Source organism: Dermacentor andersoni, unplaced genomic scaffold (assembly GCF_023375885.2).
Source record: "Dermacentor andersoni unplaced genomic scaffold, qqDerAnde1_hic_scaffold ctg00000041.1, whole genome shotgun sequence".
In the NCBI taxonomy this organism is placed as follows: domain Eukaryota; kingdom Metazoa; phylum Arthropoda; class Arachnida; order Ixodida; family Ixodidae; genus Dermacentor; species Dermacentor andersoni.
In genome coordinates, this window is record NW_027314754.1 from 1,745,695 (window position 1) to 1,773,619 (window position 27,925).

The following is a 27,925-nucleotide window of genomic DNA, read 5'->3' on the forward strand; positions in this document are numbered from 1 at the left end:
TCCTTACAATGCTGCTGTTTAACTGATAGCTGCCTAATAATCCTTTGGAGTGACGTTGTGTAACCAAGGCTGGCCAAAGATACTTTGCATTTGTATCATGATGCGATACAGGATACTCGGGCAACAGGTATTTGAGATACAGATACAAGACACTACCCCAATTATTGTATCAGATACGATACCTTGAATTTTTATCTTAAGATAATTGGATACAATCGCAATTTTCTTATTAAATTTCTATATAGTCTAGCCGCAAATGCGAATGAACAAAAACGTTTGCGTGAACATTTGTTAGCTCCTACCAAGCTGCTTTCATTTGAATTATATGTCTGTTAAACAGTATCTCAGAATGTTTGTCGTTCTTGATTGAAGTAATATGTTCATGCCGAAACAATTTACTGGCGTTCCTTTAGCTGCTTAACAGGAAAGTTCTTTATACGCTGCGCTGTCAGTGTTTTTCGGTTGTCGCTTCCGTAATTGGGGGGAGTCGCTGCTCTGTTTGCCGACCAGCGAGCGGGTCGTCATCTACTTACGTGAACGTCAATAAGAAGCCTCTGCTCGTTGACGCAAATACCACTGTGTAACATTACCTTGCCCTCAAACGCATTAGCGTTTAAGCATACAAGGTAGTCAAAAAATTGCTTTTGGTGCTTGCGAGCAACAATCACGTACACAAAATTGCCGCCTTATGCACAAGCCTCCCGGAAGCAGCGCCATCCATGCTGTGGCGGACAACAGCCAAATTTCAATCCACAAGATCCTTCGAATCGCTGATCTGTGAAAGTAACTATACGCGAAGTGACCACATTCTTGCATTCTTCCACCTCACTAACAAAGAACCACGCAAGAGAAACTTCCATAACGACGCTATAGCGGCAGCTGAATTTGCGCGAGAAACGCCACGCGCATCGGCATTGTTACGATCGGCCTGCAGGGGTTGTGACCTTCGAACCTCTTTCTGCCCGCTGCGACGAGTCGCTTTGTAAAGCCAACAATGCGCCTCCTTCGGACAGCCCAACGGCACCAGCAAGGCTAGCCACGTTTGGCGGACCGAGTATTGTTAGTTGGTTCGCTGTCGCCTTCACGGTCTAGTCGGAGCAAGAGAACTCCTGGAAAATGGTGTTCTACATCGCTTTCTCACGGGCCCCAGTAATCATCACAGTCATTTCACAGACGCGGCGGCTAACTGCGGAGTCAGCTCTAGAATCAGGAGGCGCCAGTTTGAGTCAAGCGTGACAAACCCTGTCTGCAAGTTCCCTCTCCGCTCAGTGTTTTCAGTGAAACAAAAGTGCGGACGTCAGTGTGTGAACCTCCCCCTACAAAGGCGGTCGACTTCGACGACTTTGGACTGTCCGATTGGACAAAGCTTGGACGGCAGTTTCCCGGACCTAGGGATATAGGGAGGACAGAGGGTTTTCAAGCAGCCGTTTTCGGCTGCTAGGTGTGCTTCTTGCTTTGTTTTTAGTCAAGCTAGACTGATGAAATACAACGTTCTCCTGTCTTCATGTCGATATTGTAAATAAATCCCGTACTTCTAGTTCTCAATGAGAGCAAGTTCCTCCCTTCAACAACGTCCCAAGCGTGGGTTAGTTGGACGACCTCATGGGCCCCCTACCACGTTTTTACATGCCCGACTCCAACTCTTACAGCGTACACAGCACAGTACGGTGGCTACGAGAAAGTACCATGGCACCGACGCAACTAAAAGAGTCGCAGTTTTACCCGAAAGGTGAAGCAGCGACTGCGATAGCAAATTAGTGGAGAGGTATACAAAGTAAAGATAGTTATATTATCGGCCGTATAAACTTGCGAACATTACGTAACGGACTTAACGAGCATGGTGTCCGCGCACACAAGCAAGCATGAACACACCACACTTGATGAGTGCGGATATTCGCTGTCAAAACTCTGGTGTAAGCAAGCGCAGCGGCAGCAGCCAGCGAAGCGACAGTGTGGTCTATCGCTTCAACGCAAGTGCGGCGCGAAAACAGCGCGAACAAGGGTGTGAGCCCTCTGCAGCTCCGTTTCAAGAAACGGTGCGCGCGACCGTGGATGGCCGTGCAAAGTAGACACTGGTTGGCGGAGTCGTAAGCATCCCCCCCCCTCCTACCTCCCGCCAAAGTTGCCAGATGAGCCCAACAAAAGATAGCCACAATATTCTCAAAATGCAGCTCAAAAATAGCCGAATCAAAATTTTTCGTGAGTGAAAAGTAGCCAATAGCATTGCCAAAACATTTGATGATGTTCTGTAGGTGTCTTATAGATGGTGTACAGTTAGAACCGCGTATTTCCGAAACATACAACCAGCAAACACTGGCCTCAAGATCGGCGTAAAGAATTTTAGTGAGAGCTGCCACTCAGGCGTAGATTTGGACACAACTTATTGTTCCAATGAGCCGAAGGATTTCTTTTCAGATTTACTCATGACATTATTAGTATTTACTGAGCCCCGCTATGAGCTGACTTTCGTTCATGCCTCGCTTTACCCAAGACATTTTGCCACTATCTATATAAGTATTACCCGCGCTTCTTTGGACATACGATATTTATAAACAATTACTGGCAGGTAAATAGGTATCATATGTATTTCATATTTGTTGGAAACAAACATTTGTTTCATAGCACACCGTTCTCGCTGCCATTACGTTATATATGCATGCTATCGCTCAGCCTACGGAATTTAAAACGCCAGGTATAGGCGCCTGCAGTTCCGTTATTTCATAATAATTCTGGCAGCCTTGTTGCATTGTTTGCAATAAGTCTAGAGACAGTAAAGTCAGAGACACAAATGAAAAATAGTTACCGTTGCTTCAGCACTCGCATTTTCGTTGTAACTCTCATCGATTTCCTGGAACAAAAATGTATTACGTTATGAATGTTGATGATATCATACCACGGGGGGAACACTAAAGTGTGCTTTACTGTAATGCAACTTGGAAAATAAAATGTTTTAAACAGGTAACTTGCCTTATTCGTTAAACTACAAGCTGTCTTATGAGATGTCGAGAAGAACCAGGCTACAAGTAGTGCTTTTCAAGGGGCGACTACTCATACAGGTAATACGCACTGGTAGTAAATTATAGTACATTAAAGATGTTTCCATAAAGACTAACAAATATTTAAAGTAGGCGCGCGCTGAAATAAAGGCACAGTTCCCTCTGAATCATGTCATCAGCGGTGGCGACAATGAGCCGATGGGTAGTACGAATTAACTCATCGCCAATAAAGAAAAGCTAATTATTACATCTAAAATTTTAGATCATCAGGGTCATTGTTATCGGGGAAGTAAAACGAGCTCTCAGGATAAGCAATATCGATTTTTGTATCTTCGAAAATCACATTCCCCACAAAAATGCAGCCCGACAAATTGAGACTAGCAGAGCGCTCGAAACCAAAACAAAAGTCGGAAGCACGTGCATAGCATCACCGTTCGCGGTGACGTTTCTGCTTATGTCACAGCGGCCGGTGGTATCCAGCGCACTACAGTCCCTTTCACACAGCATCGCCTAGTCATCGAAAGTGTGCATATAGGAGTACCAACAGTTCCAATGTAGTGCGTCTTAGGTACCAACCCGGCGCCACACCACGAATGTGCGAAGTGAGATCTTCGCTTATTGCATTATCTTATAGTTCATCTTCGCGCTCCATGAGTGCTAAACTTATGCGTCAAATTAAGTACAACATATTTTCTTGTCACCACGTTGAAACATATTCATTTCTTTAGTTCTGAAGTGCTAAGCCCACACAAATGATGCAGCTACCAAGCACAGTACATAGTTCTCCTACGCAGAACCAAATAAGTTCATTTAAAAGCACGCTAATGTGAGCAAGCCGACTTTGAACTTTACAGTGAAGGCAATAAATAACGGCTATTGTACTTACTGTAATACATCTAGTGAAGATAACTATTATATTGAAATTTCAGCATTCGAATGCTTCAAGGCAAATATAGGTGCTTGAAATAACTTTTTATAGATAATAATATAAGGATTTGTATCATTTCATCACCAGAAGCCCATAATATTTGGCGAGCGCAATAGCCAGTCTCCAAAAAAATACATTTCTATGTAAGAGACATTGTAAATATTTCTTGTTACTAAAAGATTTATAATTAGTAATACACGTCCTTGAAGTAGCATCAATTTAACGAACAAGAATACACTGAGGTTCTCACCAGAAGCAGCTTTTTGTTGACCGATTTGTACTGTTTCTCGAAGCATGAAGTTTTATTATCTAAAGAATTCCTATCACTGGGGATCTTGCTTTTCTTCATCTCTAGGGCAGAGGATAGAAACTAAAGTGAGTTATTAAAGAACAGGTTTATTTGCACGCTTAGACAAGTACTCAATCTCAACATTCAATTGCAAGCATTAAACAAGCAGCATTTTGAGGCTACTCAACTCTAAAGTATTTCACTATTTATCCCCTTTTTATGCATATAACGGAAGCAGCAATATTTCGATCCCCTGTAGTTCATTACCCAATTATATGAGGGCCAAACGGGTGTAGGTATATTAGCGGCCTAAAAGGTTCTATATAAACATTCGTGCGATTTTGTCATGTAAACTAATAAGCGATGTAAGAAACATCACGCTAAGAATGACGTACATTAAAGGACGCGGTCCCAATCACACATTTAATCAAGTAACACATTTAAGGAAGATGGCAGGAAATGTGGAGGTTAGTGCACGAACGTATGGGATTGCAGAGGCGTCGTAGATTTGGCTGAAATAGGAAAACTGCTCAATGAGCTCATGCTTGAAGCAGCTGCAGCACATTCTCGCCCCTTATGATGGAAGCCTACTAGCCGCGACGCTGGCAGACAGCATCGTGCAGAATGCAGCCGTGAGCACCGAGGCTTGCGGTCGCCGCGATATTGCCACCATAGCCGCGGGCCACGCTCAAGTTTACCTCAAACTGCACGTTCACAGGGAAACTAGTGAACACTTGCTGGCAATTATAGATAGAACTGAAAAATGAAAAAGTAACACCGCATATAAAATGAAACAAAGGCCTGGTATTTCTCATCGGCAGTGTGGAAGATTCATCAGGTTGGATCGAATTGGTAGCGGAATAACAAGAATTAAGATACATTGAATTTACCTGCGAATAATCTAGCAGCCAGCTCGTGAGCAATTGTACCGCCTATGCCCCCATAGTTCAATGAGCTGAAATAGAAGAAATCGTGGTATGGTGTCACTTTCTTCTGCTAGACGACAGCATCATTTGAACGGATACACACACATATATGCTCACAGTACACGTGAGCATATATGTATCATACCAACCCAACAATGACACAAAGGTCAACACAGGGGAAATTACAAAAATCAGTCACTGTCACAACTGTCCCACTCGGTTTGATGTATCTGAGAACGACCGGGTGCCCGCTCTGGTGTCTTCACTACTAGGGCCGAGCTGCCATTTTTTTGTAAACCCTGATGAAGATCGGTCCACCGATCGAATGAAACTGTTGCAATTAAACATTTGTTCTGTTTACCTTGTACCACCACTCAAGTTCCTTATATATATATATATATATATATATATATATATATATATATATATATATATATATATATATATATATATATATATCATCATCATCATCATCATCATCAGTCTGTTTACGCCCACTGCAGGGCACAGGCCGCTCCCATACTTCTCCAACAACCCCGGTCATGTACTAATTGTGGCCATGTCGTCGCTGCAAACTTCTTATTCTCATCCGCCCACCTAACTTTCTGCCGCCGCCTGCTACGCTTCCCTTCCCTTGGAATCCAGTCCGTAACCCTTAATGACCATGGGTTATCTTCCCTCTTGATTACATGTCCTGTCCGCGCCCATTTATTTTTCTTGATTTCAACTAAGATGTCATTAATTCGCGTTTGTTATATATATATATATATATGTATATATATATATATATATATATATATATATATATATATATATATATATATATATATAAAAAATAAATTATAAATGAATAAATTTCATCATTGATTTCAACATGCTGATTGAATTTTCACATTTTTTCGCTTTCAAGTGACTTTCTAAGTTTGTTTAATGTTCAAGTACGCTGTCCTCAACAAGGATCCCGCAATATATTTTCGCACATGAACAGTTTGAAGCATAATTGAATATTTAAAGCTACCCTTACAAATTCATAGTCTAGCAACTTGTGTATACGATGACTATCTCGCCGTAGAACTGTCACAAAACAAGGTAAATAAATAGCATTATTGCATCAATACTCATAAGGAAAGCATACCATCGGATATAAGGAAAAGTACAGGAGCAAGGATTGTTTCTTGGCCTCTAGTGAACGCTGTCCCACTCATGCTAGTCCTTCATAGCTCCAACAACACATTTTCAACCACAATAGAAAACTTGAATTGGTCTTTACAAACTGCGCCTAATCTCCTCCGAGTAAGTTAGTAATTTCATCGGGTAAGTAAGCAGGGGCCCTATAACGTAAAACTATTCCAATATGTTTCTATTCCAATCTCCTGACGTCAAATTTGCGTAACCGCCAACGCAAGCACCGGGCGGTCACCCGCAGGGTTGTCTGAACTGACTAATCAAACGCTCTCCTCGTTCATAGGAGGTCACTTCTGTTTGCTTGAAAAACGAATAACATTGCCTACACTGAGCGGCTTGTCGTATCTAATTGGCTGACAAGAGGCGAGGAGAACGCTCAAGTGGAGAGGGATTCGATGGGGCCGAGCCACTGCACTGAAAGTCGATAACCGTATGAAGAGGGTGGTGCCGGCGTCTACGATTGGTCGGCTTTCCCTTACTTTGCTTGCGGTGGCTGGTCGAAAATCGCGGCGGCATGCAACGGAAGCTCAAGAATGACGCTAAAACGGACCCTCTGCAAAGAAAAGTTGGCAGAATGAAGGGGTAAACGTGCCGAAAGTGCTCGAAAACGTTACAAGGCCACGCAAGAAGTTTTATTATACGCAGATACACCCATGCGCTCCGGCAGGTGCGAGTAGCCAGCATCTGGGCGATCGGCGTCAGCCATCCTCTATTCCTTTCGGAACGGGGCAGCCTACGGCTATTCCGAAGAAAATTCAGTTTTGTTCGGCATATTAATGCATCTTTATCGCGTACACGTCACTTTGACGCGGTGAGTTCTTGCGGTTTTGTGACGTCGCGTGACAGGCAGGTGAAGTGGGTGCAGCCCGAAAACTTTTTACCAATAGCCGAGGGCTAATGGCGAAAAGGGGTTGAATCAGAAATAACTGTTTTTCTTTTTTCTGTCAAATCATGCATAATCAGTGTGTACACATCATATCAGATGGGGAGGTATCGCGGTTTTCGTGACGTCGCGTGACACTCAGGTGAGGTGGGGGTGGTCGAAAAAAGTTTTTGACCAATCGTGGAGGGCTGATAGCAGAATTGGAATAGAAAAGTTTGGAATAGTTTTACGTTATAGCACCCCAAGTCAATTTTGATTTGATTGGTGCAGCCGCCACTAGAAACGCGAACGGAAAAGGAGCCGTCCTCACGACGTCAGAGCTCGATGCTATGAGTGGATCAAAATGCGTCTTGAGCGGCGGCGCATGAGCACCATCTCGTACCCGACGGCGCAGGTCTGAAGGCGGTGCGACGGGTTTAGTGCCGTATTTCACGGGATAATTGCGCTCGACTATGATTTAGGTGCCTTCATACTTGGGGAGTAGTTTTCAAAAGAGACCAGGGGCCCTTTAACGTAAAACTATTCGAGTATTTAGTAAAGCAATGAACGGGGCTAGTTGGTGGACATTCATGATTATATTGCGCTTAGTGTTGTATTGACGAACGCAAGAGGCAGGACGCGGACGTACGTAGCGCAAACTACCTACCATATCATGTCATATCCTTTATATCTCCCCTCCCCTCCCTACGCGCCGCATCTCCTTGTATATAAATGCGATCTTTAACAGTACTAAACGGATGGTAGTTCGCGCTACGCACGTCCGCGTCCTGTCCCTTACCTTCGTCACTGTAACACTACGCGCAATATCATCCTGGATGCATTCCAATATGTTTTCATTACAACATCCTGACGTCAGACTTACGTAACAGACGACGCAACCATCGGGCGCTCAGCGTTCTCTGAATAGCACAATGAAAAGTCTCCTCGTTTATACGAGGTCACTTTTCTTTGCTTTCAAAACGGATAACATTGCCTACATTAAGCAGTCTATCTTATCTAGCAGTCTATCTTATCTAATCGGCAGGCAAAAGGAGAGGAGCACGCTCAAGTGGAGGAGGTTTCGATGGGGCCGAATACAGCAGCCCCTTCAAAAATAGATAACCGGATGAAGACGATGGTGCCAGCGTCAGGGATTGGTGTGCCTCCCCTTACTTTGCTTACCGTGGCTGGTCGAAAATTGCGGCGCCGTGCAACGGAATGTGGAGAATGCAACTATAACGAATCCTCGGCAAATAAGAGTTGGCAAAGCGATGTCGTTAACGTGCCGAAAGGGCTCGATACGTTATACGGCCACGCAAAAAGGTTTATTATACGCAAATGACCCCATGTTCTGGGGCAGGTGCGAGTAGCCAGTGCGTGAGAGATCATCAGGCAGCCATCTTCTATTCCTTTCGGGACGGGGCAGTATCCGCCTATTAAAAAAAAAACTCAGTTTTTTTCGGCATATTATTGCATCTTTAGGGCGTACACGTTACTTTCACGCGGTCTGTTTTTAGGGCTTTCTGACGTCGCGTGACAGACAGGCGAAGTGGGTGCCACCCAAAAGCTTTTGACAAATAGCTGAGGGCTAGTGCCGAAGAGGCGTCGAATCAGTAATAATTAATTTTGTTTTGTTCAGTCTAATCACGCATAATCAGTGGGGGCACGTCATATTAGGTGAGAAGTTATCGCGGTTTTCGTGACGTCGCGTGACAAACAAGCGAAGTGGGAGTTACCCGAAAATTTTTTGACCAATCGCGGAAGGCTGATTGCCGAAATGGAATAAAAAAGTTTGGAATAGTTTTAGTTTTGTTATAGCACCCCAGGTTCCTGGCGCCCATGGTGTGTGAAAGGTAGCGGCCGTACATTAGGGGGAACGGTAGAACGAAAGTGGTGCTCTTAGTAGTGGTGTTTTATGCGTAAGTTAAAAAGGGCATTATGATGTCTGCCTTTATGTGGTAGGAAGCAAGATGCATCGCAACCACTTCGCCTAAAGTATGGTTGAAGCCTTGAGTAATCCCCTTTATTTGTGGGTGCTACGCAAAAGTTATCCTATGAACAACGAAACACTGATCGACGTTGGCCTAAAAAGTTGGGACACGAAGATGCGTCCGCGAGCTCAGAGCAGCATCTGGGGTGAACAGAGACGCAGGGAAAAATGGCATAGGAAAAGGGTGGCAATGTCGCCCTCTGCAGCTGCCAGGGGAGCATCGGTTTCGGCGTACCGCGTGATGTGGTCAACTGCAACGACGGCCCAGCGTTTGCCAGCGCATGGCAGTTGAAGCAACCCATGCAAGTAGGTACCGACACGACCAATTAGTCAGGCAGGGAAATATAGAAGCTCCAGACAACGTGGCATTGTGATTAGCGATGTTGACAACGATTTGGCCCATATGGAAATGCGGCAGCCGTGACCGGGATTCGATGCCGTGACGTCGTGCTTAGCAGCCCAACACCATAGCTACTAGGCAACCACGGCATATCAAGGATGCGCAGATTCCAGCACGTAGATTTCGAGGTACTACCCGTAACCACTGAGCCACTGCGTCGGTCGCACAGGTTCTTTTTCGATAGCGACATAGTCAGCCTAACGACGCAATGGGCGAGTGGTTTGCAATGTAGCCGTGTAAGAGAGAAAATATATTAGATAGGCTAATTAGCAGCTCTTGCGGAACTCGGAAGCGATTATGTCAAGTCAATTGGCGCAATCGCGGACTCAGACGCTGAGGAATAAGAAATTTCGTCGAGCAAGTTCCTCGTAACTTTGGCAGAAAATAATTTCTGTTATTGTGCGCAGATTCGTTGCACGCAGCATACTAGAAATGTTGTCCTGTATTCATTTCAAAATATTCCTGACCCTTCCACCATTTTTAAAGAGGTTTATTGACGCGGGAGGCAATGTTAACGCCACATAGCCTGGAGGATCAGCGAAGTCTGGTGGACCGGGCGCGGGCCGCGGCATCAGCCAACATCTTTCTGGACTAAGAGAGCCACCCCCCTCGGGCGAAGGAAGAACTTTCTCTCTGTTTCATACAATAAACGTTTACTCCTTTTCCTCTGTAAAATTCCAACATGGTGTGACTCTCCTATATAAGTTCAGTATGTCCACGATTCAGCTCATCATATTCGCCCTGTCACTGTGCTCCTTCCCGTAAAGGCTGCTCTGCGCAAAGTTTGAGAACAGCACGAGCAAAACGCTTCTACAAAAGAGGACTCGAACTGGTCAAACCCACGTTATAAGAAGTCCCGTTGTTCATTCAGTTTTTTTGGAACCGTTCCATTAGATGTGCCCGCTTACCCTCTCGTACGATGAGGGCTTGTCCTCCCCCATCGTGGCCACCCGTGCCATCCGTGCCTTTGGTGCACCCCACCGCAGCACACGAACGATGGAGAAGGAGGCACCTGCTAGGTTAAGTCGTCAGATATGATTGACAGTAGTATGCGGGATTGAAGTTCCAGGTTGGATGTTTTCGAGGTAGCGTGCACCTTCCACCATATGTCAAGAGGTTTACTGACGGGATATTCGGAGTGCCTAACGTGACGGTGAGGTCATATCCCGAAGTCCTACCAGGACTGACGAGGCCTTGCCTAGCACTGCGGCTGATAATTGGCCAGCCTTCTTATTTGCTACAAAATAAAGAAATAACACTACATGGCTTTGAAATGTACGCTAGATTAAATTTTGGTGTATCTGGACGGAAGACACGCTGCGGATTTCGACGACAAACGCAGTCTGTAACCGCCAGCCTTGGCGACGGAGAAACGCAATACACAGCAGCCAATAATCGCACAATCTAAACCTTCAGATTCCAGAAAGGCCTCAAGCGACAGCACCTGCGACCAAACTAGTTATCTTACTAGTTCCTTGCAGCACTGTGGAAGCCGCAAGTCCCCTTACCCAGTGGGAACGCCAAATGCCGAACTAGGTGGGTGTTGAAAACGTCTCGTCGGCTCACTCTCATGTCGATACATGCTCCTTCGTTGTGGATTAACACAGGAAATGTTTCGGCGTTCTTACCATAAGCAGCGTTTCCATGAATGCTACAATGAGGCTTCGCTTCACCTGTACGCTCACTCAGCAGTTCTTGCAGATCCTTTGTCAGTAGAAATGCAAACATACTTACAAATGTTCACCCCCGTAAAATGTCACTTCCCGCAAAGGGGAAGTCACCATTTAAGTCCTTCTCTAGTACGCAAAAAAAAAATGTTCACCATGAACCAACTAGCGTATTCCAAGGTCCTTCTGCACCAAAACATTTGCTCTTGCTTTGACGTTGGTGAAGCCACGGTGTTCACCTTACAATGTAATAGCATGCACTTCAGCCGGCGAGATTGGTGGGAAAAGATCAAGTAGATTTGACAGGACATAAACTTTCCTGACATAAAGATCAAATCGTGTGGTTTGAACGATGACAAGGGGGACTTTCTAAATGAGTCAAGGATTTAGGAGGGAATAAATTCTGAAATGTGGGTTATTAAGTGTCAACTTCCTGGCAAAATAATGAAACACTATCAGCAGTGTTCTGCTTTGAAGTTCGTTGTATTTAGCAGCGCTAAACGTGTACAGAAAATTCAGTTTTACAAGCTTTCGAAAAAAACCAGTGCCCTTCCACTCTGTGAAGAAGGATGACCAGGGAAGCTGTGTATGTGGGCCCCCTAATGGCGAACTGCATCTCCGCCGCGGGTCAGCCCAGTATTGCAATAACTTCGGCATCGGCCCACGTATAGGGAGTGCTTAACGCCTACTTCACCTCCGCCGCGGGTCGGCGCGGCATGGCACTATCTTCGGGATCGGCCAACGTATGGGGAGTGCTTAACGACTGCTTCACCACCGCGGATCGGGCCGGTATTGCACTATCTTCGCGATTGGCCCACGTACGGAGAGTGCTTAGTGCCTGCTTCAGCTTCGCAGCGGGAGGGGACGGTATTGCACTATCTTCGGGATCGGCCCACGTAGGGGGAGTGCTTAACGCCTACGTCACCTCCGCCGCGATCTTCCCGGCATGGCATTATCTTCGGGTTGGGCCCACGTATGGGAAGTGCCCAATGCCTGCTTCACCTCCGCCGCAGGTCGGCGCAGCATTGCACTATCTTCGGGATCGCTTCACATATGGGGAGCGCTTAACGCCTACTTCACTTGGATCGTGGGTCGGCCGAGCATTGCACTATCTTCGGGATCGGCCCACATGCTTGACATCTGCTTCACCTCCGTCGCCGGTCGGCCCGACATGGCACTATCTTCGGGATCGGGCCACGTATGGGAAGTGCCCAATGCCTGTTTCATCTCGGCCGCAGGTCGGCCCGGCATTGCACTATCTTCGGGATCGGTCCAGGTGTGGCGAGTGCTTAACGCCTACTTCACCTGGGTCGTGGGCTGGCCCAGCATGGCACTATCTTCAGGATCGGCCCACGTATGGGGAGTGCTTAACGCCTACTTCACCTCCGCTGCGGGTTGAACCAGCATTGCAAATCTCCGGGATTGGCCCAAGCATGGAGAATTTTTCGCTTACGACACGATAATTTTCTTCGAGGGTAGGGGTACACAGCATCGCTGTAAAACTGTGTTCCATATTTTGACTTTTATTCACATCTGAAGCGTATACTAGCTTTAAGACAGGAAGACGTGCGATCCATCTTTATCTGTGCAATGTTATTATTAATTCGCAATAGTGGTCCAGAGACAGCGTATATTGTCCTTTGGTTGTCATGGTGCGCATAACGATAACTGTTGAAGAATTGGCTGCCAGCCGCAAAATTTTTACGTTGCCCAGACACCTTTACCAAATAAATAATGGCAGCAATAGTCTACTGATAAACCTGTTTGGCTATGTTCAAAAGAATTACTCCACTTCCATTTTACTAATGTATATAGGACATACGAACACAGATAAACACCCAGACACATCACAATTTTTCAAATTCTTACCGTGGAAGATCTTGCTGATAAAATGGAGATGCGAAGAGTGCGTAGGGAATTTCTGAAAGACGCCAATACTTAAAATGGGCGGTTGAAGTTGTAAGACCGTCTAAATAAATTTAAGTACAAACAGATAATTAATTGCAACAACTCCTACGAGCGTTTCCTTGAATCTCAAAACAAAACAAAACAGTCTGGTGGGCTAGTTGGTATTGCGCGTTAATGGTTTTTAGGACTAAGAAAGGCATGACACGATAGAAGGCAGACAGGACACAGTGCTTTGTCATGTCTGCCTTCTCTCGTGTCATGCGTTTGTTTGCGCTAAACACTATCAACATTCAATTTTAAGTCGCAGCAAGCTAGTTTATAAGCATAGTGTAGGGTTTAGTTTATCTTTAGGCACCCAAATCGCAGTGCATTGTTAGTGAAGGTGAACCTAGAAATGTCAGAACCTATTTTAGTTGTTTTAGACGTGTTCATGAATCTGCGCACTTGCATTAATTCACTCTCATTGAAAACAATATCTGCTCCAAACACGAAGGTTCATTCACTGATAGATTTTATTTAGGATTACTCCACTTTGTATGCGTGATTCTCCAAAGTATTTCTGGTTGCTAGGTACAAGAAGGTTTGCGACTGCATACTACCAGGTAACTCTTTGTGAATTTGTTAGGTGGTCAGCACTCATTCGGTACATTAGAGCAGGTTTGCTGTCGGTATATACTGCACTCAGTTGCGTGGTATTTTCTGTCGATTATATCTTGGTTCCATTCAAGGGACGTTAGCCAACTTGAATTTTGCTGCCTTCTCAGATATAGTTAAGTGCGAAGTTTGATTCAATAGCGTGTTGATCTGTTGTATGCTGCTCTTTCTGCGCAAAGAGCCTGTAGAACAAGAAATGTAGCCTGCCAGCGCGTGTAAATATGGCAATATACTCGAACTTTCTGGAAACATTGCCAAGCCGAAAAGAATTAAAATGCAACAGAAATCATTTCTAGTAACGATATGTAAATGTATTCGGGAATCTCACCTAATGTGTGAAGAATCTAGACTCATCAGCCCAAATTTAATAGGATTGTTAGAACCGATTGTTGCGTTTAGGCACTGGAGAATATTTCGGAGTAGGTGGTGTCGTAACCTTTAGGGTAGCATGTTGGCGATATGTTTGGCATAGGTTTCTAATCTTTTTGTCACTGGAGAAATGCTGACTGTAAGTTTTTAGCATTGTTCTTCTGCAAGCTCACTGCTCAACACGATAAATTGCAAGCCAACTTCGGTCATAATTGTGGAGACAGATAAAATTACGAAACAATTCCTTTTTTAAGCTGAAATATTACTGTTGGTAGGTATTATGCCAAACGGCAGCTTACACTATTATTGCCAGAAATTTACTTCTTTTTAAATTTGGATGCTTACCGTCTGTGTTCCTAGACAAGTCGTAAATCGGCCGAACATTTCTTGGACTGTAGTCCCGACTACATGGATAAACAAGAAGAAACCATAAAACCGGAAATACAAAACAGTCAACAAGTTTCTGTAGCATGATTGCTTCAAAAGTTATGCCTTGATGTAGAAAATTATAGATTTCTATCGAATAATATCTACAACATCTACACAAATCAAATAAGTAGGATCGCGAAATAAACATTGTGAACGTGGTCCATGTTCCAATGTGTTGCCCCAGACAGTTGGCTCATGAACATTCGCAGGCACCCGTCTATTGTCAATTGAGTAATAAGCTAAATGATGTGCACCGTTCGTCGCTAAGGAAAAACTAACCGCTCATTAATGCTTCAGGCTCACCATAAACGAAAGCTTGCCACATAATTCTAGAGGTTTCAACAAAAAAGTCGAGTTTGTTAAAAATAGAAGTTTGAGATCCGTGTTGCTCTTATGTCGGACTTCACATGTCTGTTCACTTACATTGTCTGCGAATTTTCTGTTTGAACAAGTGCGTAGAACTACTGCCCTACCTGCTCTAACATTAACAAACCATAAGAAAATAGCTTATTTGCAATACTATTTAACCGAAATTCAAACAAGTACAGTTTTTTTAGATAACTATTGCACTGAACTATACTTCAGTGCGGAAGTGGCTAACATGTGCCTGATGTCGTCATCAACTCGTTTTTTGATATCACAATATTGTGACTGCACACATAGTTTTTCCGTAAATGATAAGGCGCCTGACACCTCGTCATGTTTTTCATCCCACAAAATTTTTACAAGAACTTTCAGATAGTCTGAAAACACTGGTAGTTCTCCAATGAATGCTGAATTGGAGCTACCGAATTTATGCTTGGTGCATTCTTAATAAGGAAAACGCTCACACACCCAAAGTATATAGTAGCGGGCGAAAGGACAAGCGCTCTTCAAACTGCTTTTTGTCATCTTCAATGTTTGTGTCAACTGCGTGAGCAGTTTCTGGATCAAAGTATTTTCTGGAAAGCCGAATCGCACTAAGCTTGGCAGATTGTCTTGAAGTCGCAGTTCCGTTTCGTTGTAGCATGTTCAAACTCCTGAGTGAATCATGTTAAAAGTAACTTCCATCAGCAAGAAAGAATTTCAGATTTTTTCTCCTACTCATCCGACCTATGCATTTGGCGCCGAATGTATTATCAACAGAAAACACAAGAATCAGCTTCATTCGGAAAACCAACTACGTTATACTAATGCCCGAGCGAGCCTCAGCTGCTCTAAATATCGCGCAACACCATTGACAATGATAATTATTTTATGTAACGCATTGACCTGCCATATCAGCCAAATCTGTAACGCCTCGGAAGCACTGTCCAGGATTTCTGTAAAAACTTCCATACAATTCTAAATTAACACTTACTTGTGCTGAGATTATACTCACCCGATTTTCCTACAAGCGATAGCTGTTGGCAGCAACTTCGGCGCGATGGAACAATGCTAAATGCTTTTCGCTAAAGTTCGCGCAACAACATGTCAGACATTGGTACGGTTCATGCAGCATTAGTAGAATTTTGAGCACCTGCACACTTGCGGCTGCATAATACATTCTCAGGAAAACACTAAACGAAAACTTGCCAACATGTCCTTCACCGACAGTATTCTCGTCATTTTTTATGCGCAAATAATAGAATATAAGTGCGATCCGCACATACATTTTTATCCTGGTGAGACCTTATCAAAAAATATATTGAGGAGTCCACGTGCTGTTTTTATGATTTTATCTACAATCAAATGACTACAATTTTTGAGAACTCACTGACGTGCTGTTCCGCACCACATGAAGCTATTTCAGGACCAATCACCATATCTAAAATAGAATGCCCAGCACCAATTTAGAATCTCAATTACAATATCTAACAGATGACATTGATTGGTTTCAAAACTACGCCATTAGATTTGTTCATTCTTCTTATTTACATGGCCTCTGCACAAATTCCGTGAAAGCCAAACGCTAATGGTCACTTCTTTCATCGTCATGGCAGTTAGGGTGCTTATTGCCCCATTCACTGGGCTAAACAACGCCATAATCTCGAAATTATATTCTGGTTTATTACGGGCGTGAAATGAAAGACACTCTATGTCAGTTCTGGTTAATGCACAAATACGGGCTGCTTTGTCATTATGACTTTCATGCTTAGTGGCAGCGCATAAGACTAGAAGAGTAACATACACAAACGGACAAGTAATCGTCCTGTTTGTATCCTCTTCTAGTCTAGTCAATCGGGCTGCCAGAAAGTGTAAAAGTCAGTTCTTTACTTACATATACGATTTGTCTAAGGAGAAAAAACTCGCCATCGCGGCCCTGAGAAAGTAAATGTCCAGCGAAGATGTTGAAAAACCACCACTACAACTGCTGAGTGTGGTAGCCAATGCTTTATAGCTTTGGAGTAATTGTAGTATGCTAATTTTGAATAATAGTAGGACTAGAAGTAATCGTAATTTTGACAGCACGCCGTTGCTCATTGCGGTGCTGCAATATCATTGAAATCAGCTGCTTTCTAGGCTGGTTATCTTATATAAGAGAGGCAAGGCACGGCACACCCCACGTGACAAGCTGCCGTCGCCGTGACGGCTTGCGCTACAATATTCTTTAGCCGGAAAGGTACGCGGGAAGTGCAATGTGCTTCGCATTGCTATCACGAGCGCCTTATCATTGGCCTATTTTATGTTGAGCTTGCTCTTTACTTGCATATTATTATGTGTGCTGTATGCGTGATTCCAAAGAATGTATGCACTGTTCGCGCCACTTTGCTGACTGATTGTTGCCTCTGCCTTAGGGTAGTATGAGCAGTTATATATTCACTTGCTTACAGGGGTCTGAGCCAGGTATGACGATAATTTTTGACATGCTGTTCTATATACTGTATGCGTGATTACAAAGAAGGTAAGCACTGTTCGCTTCACTTGGCTAAGTGCTTGTAGCTTTATGCTTGCTTTATGGGGCTATGAGCCATTTCAATTATTCTTGCTTACGGCGTATGAGTGTGTATTACGGCGTATGACGATTATTTTCTGTCAATGGACACGAGAGAATCCCGGGATGCTAGCCATATACAGCTTCGCTGTAAAACCTTGGTACTCTGAACATCAATTGATACTTTAAACCGCTCATTACTCACCCCAAGCTGCTCTTTTTATGATTCCAAAGCTTACTCAAATGCATTTTGTATAAGCCTTCTCGTAGATGATAAAAGGCTTCTATGAATGAAATATTCAAAGGAAAGAATGGTACCTAGAATGAAAAAAATAATGTTCTTTACGTTGCAGCGAAAATGTGTAGTCAAACAGTCAGGACGCCTCAGTGTGTATTGCTCGCTCACTTAAATGTTTTCAACAAGGTCTATTTTTTAAGCTTTTCAGTTTGCGATATTTCCTTGCATTGCTTCCGACGCAGTGGTATTGCATAGACTCTCTGCGATACATCCAAACACTTACAAGGTCATCGTTTATCCTATGGGCACGAAAACGAATATATACCTTAGTGGGTAACTCAGCTCCAAAAGTATACCCATCACATACTAGAACTGTTTAACCGAAATGATGCTACAAACATTTTTGGTAAAACAAACTATCTTCCTTTGTATATGTTGTATAAAATTGCTCGAAAAAGTCGCATAGTGTCAACTTCATATGAACTTACCCCTATAAAGCGCGATGCACAAGTAAGACAGTAAAAGTTTCAATTACCATCATTTGCGCTTTTCATTCGTGCATCTGCGAGCAAATTCAACTGCCATGCGCTCCTATTGTCCGTTTTTCATGCAGATTACTGTTATTCTACGCGTCGAACGCGCGAATTTTTTAATATTGCTTGACGTTATTAGCAAAAGAGATTTATCTATTGGACTATGACCTTGTGATTAGTATATGGGGCTATTGTGCTGGCAGATAACAATGTGATCCCATAATCAGCCACAAATTTTTTAAGCGAGGATTCCCTTGAGAACCTTTCGGCACTGTCTTGACTGTGATTGATAACGGCTGCAGTCGCGCCTGTCTTGTTGAGCAGCTTACACACGAGAAACGTTACGCAGATCGAATGCACATAGAGATAGCTAGTGCACGAAGGGAACATTTTGAAAAACAAATATTTAAATGTTATCAAATAGAATGCTATGCGTACAAATGCCTTTTATATTACAGCGTTTAGCGTGCGATACCACAAAAATTATGCCCAAGACTGATAACTCTTAAATAAACTTATGTTCATGCTCTGCAGTCCTAAAAAGTTTTGCATATATGAGAACAACCATGTATATGAATGTACGCTTTGATTAGTCGACGCAGTAATGCCGCTGAGAAGAAAACGCTGTTGATTGTTTGACAAGAGAAGGACGGGGATTACAGATGCATTCATACGGAAAAAGAAGCTATGACAAATATTCAATTATGCCAATTTTTTGCTTGCTTTCGAATGAAAACTGGCATGCAAGGCCTTTCCTCACACATGCTACGCTTGCAGATACATGTGCCGATTGCCCCAGAGACGCTTATAATTTGAGCACAGGGCGGTTGCGCTGTGAGACCGATGCATTTTTGTAATCATGGAGTTCGAAGGTTTCGGTTGCCTGTATTTGTGTTCGCTTTAGTTGCACGACGATGGCTTCACCGAGCATTTCCCATCACGTTCGTTCTCTCTGACACTAATGCGTCGACGTTTGATAGTGTGCATTTCTCGATATTGCTTTTTGCATATCGACATAGTTATCGAACAGACTAATTCGTAAGAATTGTTTAAGACATTTCTTGTTGCGAAAGTGGACAAAGTAAGAAGACTATACGAGGTATTTGTTTGGGAAATAGCAGATAAAATTGCAAGAATCAGACTATTTTACCCTACAACAACACACGAAAACCACTCAATTCCCCCTTCTCACTTTGAGCCTACTCCTTTGTTATATTAGGCAGCTTGGCATGCCCCCATACACAAGTGCCTTCTTCAATAAGGTTGCAAAATACCGTGTTCTGTTTGTTGAATTGATGCCGTTTTATGTAGGCACTTAATAAAATTGAGGCATTGGTACTGGTAATAATTAGAACGGTGAAAGCTTGCTGTATGAGAATATTGTTCCTGCATTCATCTACGGAAACAACAGTGTATGCAAAGATTAGCAAAGCAGAGTTAATGGACTTTTTCATCGCTACAGCATTAAGTTCGTATAAAAAATCGCAATGTGTGCAATTACATTTGCATTCAAATTAAAAATTTAGATCAATTCTGCTGTCCCGTACATGGGTAAGTTGAATTTGCTTTTTAGGCGATTCTAGCAACCTTATGATGGTTACGCGAAAGCGTAACTGGCTAGCTAGCGCAATCGCCGAATGTTTGTTCGAAGCCGCGAAGGAAGCGAAGGAGTAAGGCGCCTGGACGTGAAAATCGCGCCCCGAGTAAAGTAGGAAGGAGCGCGCTGAGCGTACGGATAAACAGCATCACCTAGCGGAATGTGTAGGTGACGTTGAACGAAAGGGGGAAGCAGTAATGAGGAAACGTCACGGAGGAGGAACGTAGGCGGAGGCGCGCTGGGTTGAGCTCCTCTGGCAGCCGCTACAGGTTTTGTTTGCGATACGAACGTTCCGGGTTCCTCTCCTGATAAAATCCTCGTCGCTCGCCGTACGCCTTGTACGCGCGTGAGAGCATGCGACTGGGACCCGACGATGGCAGTTCAATCTCGCGTGCGCAAGGCAGGATAGCGGAGGGAAGCGCGCCGTCTTCCCACTTGGTGGGAAGGGAAGGGGACGTTCTACTTCGGTGGCTTCGGCGTATGGCGCGGCGGCGTGAGCCCTGTTCGAATACGACCTGCGATGGGGACAGATTAGGCGTCTTGGCACGTCGACGGCTGATAGCTTCGTGTGGGCGATAGCATCCACATGCTTACGCGTCACCAACATTGACGAAATGAGCCGTAACTTTTTTTGTTTCTTTCTTTACGTGTGCACTTACGTATTTGTAGCGAGCTTCAAGTACTGATATGTTTCGTAGAACTTCCGGGTATCCGATTGTCAATGTCAATTCTTCCAACTGAAACAAAATAAAACGCTTTATTAGGTGAACGTATAGAAAAAAATGATGCCCTCATTGCCTATGTGAGCATGAATACCGTAATGCTTGAGTTACAGCACGCTGAGTAAATGCACCACCTGTGGCATCTCTTTAACATCGTCATCATTAGCTAAAATATATTGATGTATTTAGTTTTACAGCGATAGCAATTATTTGAATACACAAGGCGCATGTCTGCCGTCACTGTCACAGACGGCGTCGCCGGCGACCTCGCTGTGAGGTTCCGTATAAAGTCCAAGGGCGATAAAATCATCGCCTCGGGCCGTATAATGGCTATGCGAGTGAAAGCGTGCGAGGGAAAGAGGCCGCGGGATCGAATCCCGGCCTGGCGGCCGCATTTAGATGCGTGCGAAAACAAACGTGTGCCTAAATTTAAGCGGACGTTAAAGAACCCCAGATGCACTCTAAGAAAAAAAGGAATCACCCTTCCTTCACTAACAGAGAAACGGCGATGTTCCTCATGTTCGTGTTTAAATGGAACAAATTTCCTGCCCCATGCATGGGCGCAACGATTTCTCCCTCTCGAAAACCAACATGGCCGACTCCAGGCAAGAGTCATTAGCGTAATGTACGTTACTGACATTTGCAAAAAAGGAAAACAAACACTCTCGTTAAGCTTCCTTTGCCACATACAAGGAACTGGGCGCAAGTACGACACGATTTTGTAGCGATGCTTTCCGCTCAGTATAAACGCTTTTCACCCACCATTGACGGCCGGCTGATCATGTTGATGATTGGTGGGTGGAGCGTCGCTTCATAATGCCGGTGCAGTGCCGCTCTAACAATTCCTAATTCTTAATTCTTAACCAAAGCAAATGAATGCAGCATTTATCTTATTTGGATCAGCTTCTTCTTCATCAGCTTTTTTGCATCAGCAGTGTCCCAATAAATGTCTATTGTTTGGAATTTTTAGAAATCAAGAAAGCGTGAATATGAGATCTTACGTAGAATTAGCCGCACTACAACATAATGAAATCCGTTCGGTGTATTAGACATTTCCTTTTCATAGTGGCTATAATATATACCCAAAGAATATACCCACAAATGTGCAGTAAGCGTAATGTAAGAAGGAGAAATGAAACTCTCAGAAAAAGAAAGACATTGTTGCGCTCTCTGTCTTAGCTTTTATGATGCATTTCTAACCTCATCTTGCAGAAGCGCGAATAGTTGCGTAAAGTGCAATTCCAATTTTCAATGCTCCTGCTGATATATTTTAGCAATTTTTAAAACTAAATGGCCACAACGATTTTGCGCCGTTCTGATCCTATAATTTCCTGCACTGATTTTAGCAAGTAAATAGACAAATAAAACTACTTCAGACAAGTTTGCCTTCATTTCTGACGTTCTTGCATCATGTGTGATAACAACCTTTGTCTCAAGAACTGCGTCAGTTGCAAACTTAAACAAACGTAAAGAGCGCTCACCACACTCGAAGGTTCCAAAGAAAGACCACAAAAGTGATCTTTAAAGAAAAGAAATATTTTCTGTAATATTTTTTGCACAGCAATTGATGGGCACTCCTACCTTTTTCTCTACGGCTTTTCGCGTCGTATCATTAAGCCAGGTGATGTTTTGAACCGTTTCATTGAGCGCCTGTCTCAAATTGCTGGCAATGCGTTCCACCTGAAACAACAGTCGTTCGTTAACAATTCAAATATCACTAACAATTACTCTTTCTTATTTCTTCTTCGCGGTTTCGAGAATGAAAGTAAATAGGCTTTCCAATGAAGCTGATTTTAAGCGCATTATTTTTGCTGTTGAACCCCTCGATGCAACTTTCAACAGAACTTCAATTTAGGGAGGCACTTAAATGCCTATGCCTGTCTTCCTTTGTATGATATTTGAATACGCCGTACTACACTGCTATAGTTTTAATCACTTTGCAGCGGTCCAGTATGCTCTGGCCTCGCTTATCTCATGCTGTGGGGCAACTTCCCGCTTTCAGCTGTGAGCCACCAAATTTAGAAATAGTGTATTAGTCAATAAAAGGGCTGAGCGGTACCAACTATTTGCTGTTTTTTCATGCATGGGCAACATTTCCAAACAGAAAATTTACCCATGGAGTTTTTCGCGCGCCATAGCCTGGGTGTGATTGTGAATCATGCTTCAGTGGCTTGTCTCCGAATTACTTTTGACCCCCCCGGAGTTAATTAGCGCGCGTCCAATGACTGTACAAGAGCGTTTAGCTACTTCGCTCCAGTTAAAATGAGGCCGACGCGGCTGAAATCGAACCTCCGACCTTGAAACCAATGGCACAACACCGTAAACACAGGACTACCGCGGTAGTCAGTATGACGCGCTGAGCCCAGCAGAAAGTACTACAGCGAGTTCGTAGCGGAATCGCGGCCTCGTAAAACGCAGTGTTCGTGCACAGAGTGGAGAAGTTAGAATATAAACAGTTGCGGTACCATGTGCAGCAAAAGAAACTTGTGTGAATTCGTTCGGCATTTCTGCATTATGTCTGCACCGAAGGGGGAGTTTCATCATAGTCGGACAGACCAAATTAGTATTTTAAAGAATGGGGCACTTCATACGTCATACTATGTGCGAACATGCTGAAAAGAGAGAACCTTTTGCAAAAAAGAAAAAAGAACGCGAACAATTAGTCCAAGGTGGTGGTATGATCCCGTAAGCGCAGTTGTTTAAGCGTGAAGTCGCCAAAAAGCTACCGGAGATCGCGATCATCATGGCCATATGCTTTTCGCTGCTTTGTGCACAGGCGGCACGTTAAAGAACACCAGTTGAGCAAAATTATTTGGGATACCGCCACTATGGCGCGCCTCGTAATCAGGTTGAGGTTCGGGCACGTAAAACTCCTATATTTTATTGTACCTTATTGCTCAGCCGAGTTATCTATAAGTCGCTCTAGCCATCAAAACTTTAAATATTGTTTTATCGGGGTGTAGTGCCCCAGCTATGCGTTTTCTCGAAAGAACAAATGTTCTTTCTACCATTTGTAATGCGTACCACAGTGTCTCAGTTCTTAATATTGTTCTAAAGAATGATAAGAGCGAATCAGTTCATGCTTGTGGCCATGTACAGGGTCGATATTCTGCTAACACTGATAGTATAAGCATCGAAAATTGTTACGAGATCATTAAGGATCGGAGGTGGGGGAGAGGGCGGTGGCGGGTCTGGCTTGAATTTCGTCAAACGAGCTTTTTAGAAGATAAACAGGCCACGACGGAAAGGCAGGTTGCCATTTGGGCATTGTGGCAAACTCTACTTAACAGAGTCTGGAAGTATGAGTCTAGAAGTCTAGAGTCTACAGTATACTAGGAGGCGACGTACTTACGTTAAGTCGCAATGAATCCTTCAGCGCCGAGGAAAGTCCGGTAATTGGCACAACTTCCAGGGAGGTGACTCCCTTAACGCTACCGCTCGAAGTTACAAGTAACATATCGAGAGAAATTACCCTTTAGTATTTAGTGTGTCTCATTCTGCAAACTAGGGCGCTATAACGTAAAACTATTCCAAACTTTTCTATTCCATTTCTGCAATCAGCCCTACGCCATCGGTCAAAAACCTTTTTTGGACCACCCCAACTTCACCTGTCTGTCACCCGACGTCACGAAAACCACGATAGCTCCCCATGTGATATGACGGGTACAAACTGATTATGCATGAATTGACCGAGCAAAAGTGTATCGTTATTTCTGATTCGACGCCTTTTCGCGATTAGCCCTCGGCTATTGGGCAAAACCTTTCGAGATTCACGCACTTCACCTGCCTGTCACGCGACGTAACAAAACCGCAAAATTTCACCGCGTCAAAGTGACGTGTACGCGTTAAAGATGCATTAATATGCCGAACAAAACTCAATTTTCTTCTGAATAGCCGCAGACTGCCCCGTTCCGAAAGGAATAAAAGATGGCTGCCGATGATCGCTCAGGCACTGGCTACTCGCACATGTCGGGGAGCATGGGTTTATTTCCGTATAATAAAACTTCTTGCGTGGTCGTGTAACGTTTTCGAGTACTTTCGGCGCGTTTACGACCTCATTCTGCCAACTCTTCTTTGCTGAGCACCCGTTTTAGCATCATTCCTAAGCTTCCGTTGCATGCCGCCGCTATTTTCAACCAGCCACCACAAGCTACGTAAGGGAAAGCGGACCAGTCACAGACGCAGGTACCACCCTCTCCATCCGGTTATCAATTTTCAGTGCAGTGGCTCGGCCCCATCGAATCCCTCTACACTTGAGCGTGCTCCTCGCCTCTTGTCAGCCAATCAGATAAGACAAGCCGCTTAATGTGGGCAATGTTATTCGTTTTCAAGCAAACAGAACTGACCTCCTATGAACCAGGAGAGCGTTTTATTGGTCTGTTCACACAACCCTGCGTTGTTAGATACGGGACCATTTCCTGAGCCTACTTCGAGTTCCCCAGACCACATCGAATCGCACCACAGCTAATTAAGGAGCGCAGAAACACGGATGCCACATTCCTGAGGCACGACACGTGCAAACAAGTTGGCGGACCCCACTTTGTGTGCAGCCGGTGGAGCTATTCACTGCTTGGCTCTTCCCGAAAGTGAAGGGAAGGGACTCTTCCGTCCTGGCACTGTTGCGGGTAAAATGGGTCCCGAAGAAAGACGGCTGTAATGCGCCATGACAACCTGGCGGCGTCGCCCCCTTCTATCTATGGTGACGACGCATTGCAAGTCAGCAAGGCAAGACCGCAGGGAGAAGAAAGCCCTCGGACAAACACCAGAGCAGCGACTCTCTTCGCCGGGTGTGACTCCATCGGCCGGGCGCCTACCATTGGCCGAAAATGGCGTCACCTGAGCGGGCCCTCCCATTGGCCGAACGTGGCGTGTCGTATCGACACCGTAGGGCTTGAAAGACGTAGACCGGGAGCAGCAGAAGAGCATTCCCAGAGCATCCCTTGATTCGTCTCTTTCGAGCTTCTTGTCACGGGCCGCAGCATCCGAGTTGCTGCCGGCCCGTAATGACTGTACGACTGTTAATTGACTCACTGTAAATAATGTAAATAAACTTCCCAAGTTTTCATCTCAATGTCCTCCTCAACTCCTACAGCGTGTGACCGCCCGATACTTGCATCGGGGGTTACGCAAATTTGACGTAAGGAGATTGGAATAAAAACATACTGGAATAGTTTTACGTTATAGGGCCCCTAGACTTGGATTAAGACATAGTAAAATGCCCGCTCATTTTCTATTGCTCTCAATGTATCGTTTTGTACTCAAGAAATTTTGCACGCTCATGGGTTATGCCGTCCACAAGAAAAAAATGCAATTGTCCTTTTGTTGTGAAATTGTTGTCATTTTCTTGTGAATGAGCGGCTTCTGTCATGCGGCCCTAAGCTCAAAGGAACCAGTCTTGCAATGAAACAAAACTTCACCATGACTTACGCCATGCTCGTTTTAAAATGCCATGAATGCTTATTCGCATTCGATGGCCCCCATCACCAGCGTAAGCCTGTATTGTTACCTTACATCGTACTCTTGAATAATTAAGGTCCAGTAGTTGTCGGCGACTGGCATCCAATAAATCCTGCATGCTGCCTCCTAAACTGGCAGCCTGATGATTACGTGCGGTAGCTTCGTACAAGCGCCTGCTAGAAATGTTTAGCTGAACGTTTCTTGCTCTCAGCTCCCCTCACGTACACGCGCTCTGTCGGAGTGGTACGACGTTGACAGACAGAATCGTTTTTACATGTGCGTTCTGCGCGTGCGCCGTTCATGATGTAGCTTACTCCGGCACCCGATAGAGAAGACCGGACTACGGCAAAAAAAATATATATATATTATTTACATGAATTGTAGAACCTTAGGTGGTCGAAACTTCCGGAGTCCTCCAGGCACGTAAAACCCCATAATTTAGCTTTTTTTATGAATTGCATCTGCTTTATATTTTCTTGCGTTTGTGTTCTAGTAATTTCTGAAAGGATAGACGTCAATGTATGCGCCTCGTTTTTGTTGCTTCTGAACCCACGTGCAGTGTCACACGAAGTAGTCAGGCTGCGAAGCATCAAGCAAAGGCGCATGCGTCAACAAATTGTGATCGTTACTAGGATCGGATGTTCCAAGTTTCTCGTGAGCTTATTCGCTGATCCATGGCGCTGGTGCCGTCATTCTGTATTTTTGCTGGTTTTGCTTGGGCGCTCCACTCGACGAGCTCTCTAGCGGAACGCAGATGCCCGCCCGCTCACGCGCTCGCGGCTCAGGGATTGGCGCATGCGCACTTGCGCCCCGCTCGCGGGCGGAGCGGAGCGGGAAACAGGAAACGTTCTAAACCTACCTACTACGCGTAAGACAAACGCGTGCCTACCCTTCGAACAGGCCAAGCCTGCGTGTTCTGGTCAAGATATTTTTGCTCTCAGTAGCATGTCACCGTTGCGTCCCGCAAACCTATATTAGTGCGCCACATGCGACTGACGACGGTTTCAGCGCTTCAAGCCCACTACACTGCGGAAAGGACTTCAATAAGCATTTGAATCGCCATGCGCAAACAACACAGGCTGTCTGCTTTTGCAGGCGGGCGCAAACTTGAAACTTTCACGGTGTATTGCCTGTTACAAACCAATGCACCAATAGTATACTTAAAGGGTTTGGCCAGTAGAAGGTACCGATTCTTATTGCTCCATAATATTTTCTTCGCATCATCCATCACTCACGAGGAGCCGAATACAGCGAAACGTACTACTGTCCGAGAAATAGCGCGATAAGAAAATAATTAGATTAGAATACTTCTATCCTCCCTGTCCTTAGCCACGAAATAGCCTAACTGACTTGATGGTTTAGTGTGCGCTATTGTTTTTTTATGAGGTTTTATTTTGGTGAACAAAAGCCATGGTTTACACATGATGGAAAAACTGATTAAGCGTTGTACAATGCATATAACTCACCTCCTTGTTAACGGTGGGGTCGGTGTAGTTGGTGATATATACATAGTCAAGAATGTCAGGCGTAGTTTCGTCCAACAAAGCTATGCATTCGCTCCAGTTACGGCCCTTCGTTGTGCTTTGAGGCGTCGCACTAAAAATGCTTTCTTCAGTCTCCATTTCTACATATTCAATGTAGGGAAACAATGCAAGGAACCCTGCGTAGTTATACAGAGTGTTCCTGGGAAAAAAAAAATGTCACGAACGTCAGAATATTATGCCGACAGTGACATTTACGCCACCATTTCGCCACGAACGTATGCATCGAGAAGCGGCATAGAGCGACATTATGAATATGTGGTAGGCTTACACAATTAAATTATAATGTTTTCCGCGTCGAAATTATGGCCTGATTATGAGGCACGCCGTAGTAGGAAACT

General features: G+C 44.4%; 1 protein-coding gene and 1 long non-coding RNA gene across 2 annotated transcripts in view; both read right to left on the reverse strand.

Moving 5' to 3' along the window:
• Nucleotides 1-27,925, reverse strand: part of LOC140214390 (uncharacterized) — a 147,643-nt gene that overhangs the window by 15,842 nt on the left and 103,876 nt on the right. The gene's annotated exons all lie outside the window — the stretch shown is intronic.
• On the reverse strand, nucleotides 3,735-27,665 carry LOC126517446 (neprilysin-4-like). The gene is made up of 9 exons (XM_055064697.2): nucleotides 27,510-27,665; nucleotides 22,168-22,266; nucleotides 20,524-20,601; nucleotides 17,702-17,814; nucleotides 14,520-14,578; nucleotides 13,113-13,164; nucleotides 5,104-5,168; nucleotides 4,175-4,275; nucleotides 3,735-3,782 (listed from the first exon to the last, which is right to left on the reverse strand). The coding sequence occupies exons 1-9, from the start codon at nucleotides 27,663-27,665 to the stop codon at nucleotides 3,735-3,737; spliced, it is 771 nt and encodes a 256-aa protein (XP_054920672.1).